Source organism: Alexandromys fortis, unplaced genomic scaffold, assembly GCF_014885135.2.
Source record: "Alexandromys fortis isolate MF-2015 unplaced genomic scaffold, M_Fortis_MF-2015_v1.1 scaffold_181, whole genome shotgun sequence".
Lineage (NCBI taxonomy): Eukaryota > Metazoa > Chordata > Mammalia > Rodentia > Cricetidae > Alexandromys > Alexandromys fortis.
Genome location: NW_026068069.1, coordinates 2411811 through 2416355, shown reverse-complemented (window position 1 = coordinate 2416355; position 4545 = coordinate 2411811). Strand labels below are relative to the sequence as shown.

At 42.4% G+C, this 4545-nt stretch overlaps 1 protein-coding gene across 1 annotated transcript in view; it reads left to right on the top strand.

Moving 5' to 3' along the window:
- The window catches only part of LOC126487876 (ubiquitin carboxyl-terminal hydrolase CYLD-like), a 36963-nt gene extending 34326 nt beyond the window's left edge, over nucleotides 1-2637 (top strand). Inside the window, exons 9-11 of the mRNA XM_050120914.1 lie at nucleotides 583-701; nucleotides 926-1142; nucleotides 2444-2637. Of these exons, the coding sequence (XP_049976871.1) occupies nucleotides 583-701; nucleotides 926-1142; nucleotides 2444-2622 (515 nt within the window). The 3' untranslated portion in view covers nucleotides 2623-2637. The remainder of the gene's footprint in view (nucleotides 1-582; nucleotides 702-925; nucleotides 1143-2443) is intronic.
- The last annotated feature ends 1908 nt before the right edge of the window (nucleotides 2638-4545 follow it).

Sequence of the window (4545 nt, the reverse complement as noted above, 5' to 3'; positions counted from 1 at the left end):
GCAGGTTAAGATCCTCCCTGGTAAGCCAGCTCGTGGGCTACACAGAATATTAGAAATGGGTTAGAACAATATGTAAGAGTTAGCCAATAAGAAGCTGGAACTAGCCGGGCCAGGCAGTGTTTGAAAGAATACAGTTTCTGTGTAATTATTTCGGGCATAAGCTAGCCATGCGGGCGGCCGGGTGCCGGGGACGCAGCCCCGCCGCTCCTATTTCAACACACATACTTATATAAATATTCAGACATAAAATTGTTACAGAAAGTTCATAATGGCAGTGCTTGTTACTTACTGACTTAAGATCATATGTGCTATTAGTCTTCAATACTTATTTTATATCTTTGAACATTTCATGACCAGAAGAACAATTCTAGAATAGGTTAACAAAAATGGTTATATGAAAAAAAAAGTCCTTAAAAATAAACTACAGATACAAAAAAAATTCAAATGAAATTTTAAGAGGGTCAGAGAGGACTAGGCCTTTCTTCTCCCTAACACCCAAGCATTCTTGTTTTCAAAGTATAGCTTTTATTTTTAATGACAGATGTCTTATTAAAAAGGCTTCTTCCTTCCCTCTTTGCGTAGCTCCCAGGGAGTGTCGCATCTGTGGAGGACTTGCGATGTTCGAGTGTAGAGAGTGCTATGAAGAGTCTGACATCACAGCAGGGAAGATCAAGCAGTTCTGTAAGACCTGCTGCACTCAGGTAATCCACACTCACTGCACCAGTCAGAGTCAAAGGGCATTTTAAACATTCACAGTAAATGTTATTGCTCATGTCTCTTCTGCCGGTGTGTGTGTGTGTGTGTGTGTGTGTGTGTGTGTGTGTTTGTAGAACTTGGCTGTGGTGGTCAATGAAAGTGATTAGAGTCTGCCCTTAAAACATGGCATTTAGCTCACTTGTGGTATTTTCTTCATGGTCCATTTTAGGTTCACCTCCAACCCAAGAGAATGAATCATATATATAACCCGGTATCACTTCCCAAAGACTTGCCTGACTGGGACTGGAGACACGGCTGCCTCCCCTGCCGGAAGATGGAGTTGTTTGCTGTCCTCTGCATAGAAACGAGCCACTACGTTGCTTTTGTGAAGTATGGGAAGGATGATTCAGCCTGGCTCTTCTTTGACAGCATGGCTGATCGAGATGGTATTTAAAACTTGTCTTTTGGAGTGAGATGCTTCCTAGTGAGAGCACGTGTTTGTGGTAATAGGGTATTTTGTGAGCAGATTCTTGAAAGGATAACACAGTGTGACGGACTTTAATCTTCAAAGGGTATTACTAATTCTGCTCCTCAAACTAAGGAGCAATAATGTGCCATCTTGGTCCTTACGTGGATTTGTTAAAGAATCCTAGCCATAATCCCAGACTTGGAAAGTAGAGGATTGTGAATCAGAGGTCAGTTTGTATTGCATAGTGAGAACCTGTTTCAATTTGTCACACCGCAAAAGAAAAAAAAAATCCTAAAATTTATTTAGAGCTAATTTTACCATCTTCTTCCTTGCATTTTTATATACAGTAGAGTAGCCATTTATTGAGGACATAAATGCCAAACTCTGTGGGAATACTTTGGTCATGGAAATCATGCCTGTTTTTCTATTGTCTAAGCTAACGTTAAAGGTGGTGAAGGTTGTATGGTTTGTATTTAACTCAGTCTTCCTGATCTCATGCATTTTATTTCAGGAAGAAACCTTTCCTCATTGGGATGTTTTTAGGAAGCTTAGTCATTACTTAGTACACACTTGAGTGACAGGGGTCTTGGTAGTAAGGTACTTGTCACAGTACCTGTACATACCCCATTTACTCTACAGCTCTTCTTCCAAGCCCTAGCTCCCCAGGTCTTCAGGTGTGACACTTTAATAACCAGAGGCACCGAGTGACGGCTTCTTGACCAGAGGCCCAAGCTGTAGACCAACAGTTCTTCATTTCTGCGTAGCTCTGATGCCTGGGGGCACAGCCCACCCCTGTGTGCACGTCACTCAGTTAGCATTAGCAGCCTGACTTTTGGGAGAGCAAATCTGATCATCAGAGCACATGCGCGTTCTGACGATTAGTATCTAAATCAGCCGTGCTGCAAGTATGTTCTTAAAACATAGGGAAACAGTAGCGCTCACAATTGGCTTCTTGTGGAAAAGAGTCAGGCTGCTAGTGTCTGGGAGGGACAGAAAAGTCTGGGGGGCCTAGAGTAGCAGCTTTTCCTAAGTGTGTGTCCTTTTACCAGTTTTTTTTTTTTCACTTTTCTCTGCTGAACCCTCTCAGAAGCCAATAAAAGGAGACTGTAATTCTAGAAACTGAAAGTCAAACAAAGGTTTTGTTTTGTTTTGTTTTTGATTCTGGGAGTCAGTCTTCACTACATTCTAGGATAGTAAAATTGTTCTGGTGGGACAGACTGCCAAGAGGACTTAGAAGTTTGCTGCCCTAAGGAGAGCTCTCTCTCTCTCTCTCCCTAGGGGGTGAGAATGGCTTCAATATTCCACAAGTGACACCCTGCCCCGAAGTGGGAAAGTACTTGAAGATGTCTGTGGAGGAGCTGCACTCCTTGGATTCCAGAAATATTCAAGGCTGTGCACGCAGACTTCTTTGTGATGCGTACATGTGCATGTACCAGAGTCCAACCATGAGCTTGTAGAAATAACATGTCATCTGAAAGGGACAGAGGCCAAACACAAAGCTTAACACCATGTTTCTTCCACCTGGCACCCATTGCTGGCAATGGGTGTCTTTTGTGTTGATGGCCCTTCAGCAAAGGATTCCTGTATTTTTAAAAAAATTACTTTTGTGTTTTTGAAGTATTTTATAAGCATTTTGCACTCTAGGAAGTATGTTTTGTTGTTTTTTTAAAAGTTTAAATGAAGTTTAGTTTAAATGAAGTTAGGTTTTGTTTTCTTTAAGTTTATTGTGTTTATTGCATTGATAATATAATATTTTTGGAAAGATACAATTTTAATTGTGACGTCTAAAATCTTTTAGTCCATTGAGGATGTAAGTAAATATTTCTCCTTATGGACCAAGGCTATTATTATGTTCACTAGTTATTCATTCTAAAGTGATCATGCGGGAGACGCAGTCTTTGGTTTCATATTATGAAATAGCCTTGTTTTGTGGGATGTTAACTCTGGAGAGTCACCCTCATACTCAAAGTATTCATTAAAAAAATTCCCCTGATACTCCCTAGGGGGGTGTGGCTATTATCAGGCTGACCCAAAGGAACACATTTTGTATTCCATTTCATTTACTGGTATCTTGTAAAGAAATTTTTTGCCTGAAGAATATTCTTTTGTTTATGAAAACATGAATAACATTGTATAAAACAGTCCCTTTCTGTCAGAATTCTGCAATGTAGGTTTAATTTTGTTAAACAAGACGATTGAAGTGCTGCTGTGAAAAAATGTACCAGTTACTATTTCTGTATCTTTAAAACACAGTTTTTATGGTTCTTTCTCTTGTATTTCTTTAGGGGAAGGGTCTTGGGCTGGGGGAACATCGAAGTTGGTTCTTCATCAAGCTTCCAGGCACACATTGTGTCTAGGGCATGTTTTAGGGTGTCGCCATTTGACTCTGGGCCATAGCATGGCCTCTACCCACTCTGGATATGTGCTGGCTATGGCTCCTCACCACCATCTCTAAGCCTCCAGATACAGCTTACTCCTCCCAAGATGCCGTTTCAGCTGCAGGTATGTGGCCAGAGCTGTGCATTTCACAGGATGCGTGCTGGGCCTAAGAACTGCCAAGGACGTGGCTGCTTCTCTGTAATGCCCAGGGAATGATCCCATGACATTTTAGGAACTGAATTTTTACTCCAGGCTTCTTTTAGATAATAAAATGCATGAGAAGTCCTCCTTCCTTGGAGGCTAAGCCCCTCACTGCGTACAAGAAGGGACACTAGACTGCTCTGAGTTTTATTGCTGCTGTAGTACGTCAAGGTTTCTGTTTAGAAAACCCACAGCTTACAACATGACCGTGCTGGTAACAGCATGCCGCAGCTCTACTTTTTCCTGCTGAATTCAGAGGTTGGCAAACACTTTCAGAGTGTTTGGGCATATTGATGTGACAGGCATTGCACTGCCCATCTGTGTATACGAACAGTCAAGTGAAGATCCAGTCTTTGCTGAAGAAAGCTGACCTAGACAGAGGAACTCTGATCCTCCCCTTGACCCCTGGCCAGGCTCCCTGACATAATCTGAGGGATGGGACGCACTGTCAGTAAGGGTTTTCCATCCTGGCTAGAGGTCGGGTCTGCACAAGGATGTTCTTCCATGCTGCTCACAGCTGGACGTAGGCCCATGGGAATATCTGAAGGTGACTCAGAGGTATTTGTCCCATGTGCAGCCAAGTAGGAACCACTTAAGGACAGAGTTTTTCAAGGGAAGCAATCCTCGCATCATCCCTCCTGGGAACCTTCTGCTCCAGGATAGGCTGTGGATGCAAGTTCCAGAGGGGAAGTAGAAAAGTATGGGAAAGCTGCTGACTCAGCCTTTGAAGAAAGGCAGGGGAGGTGTGTGTTGGATGTAGGAGAAAGAGTTTAGAAGCAAGGTGGATAAGGTTTTTTTTT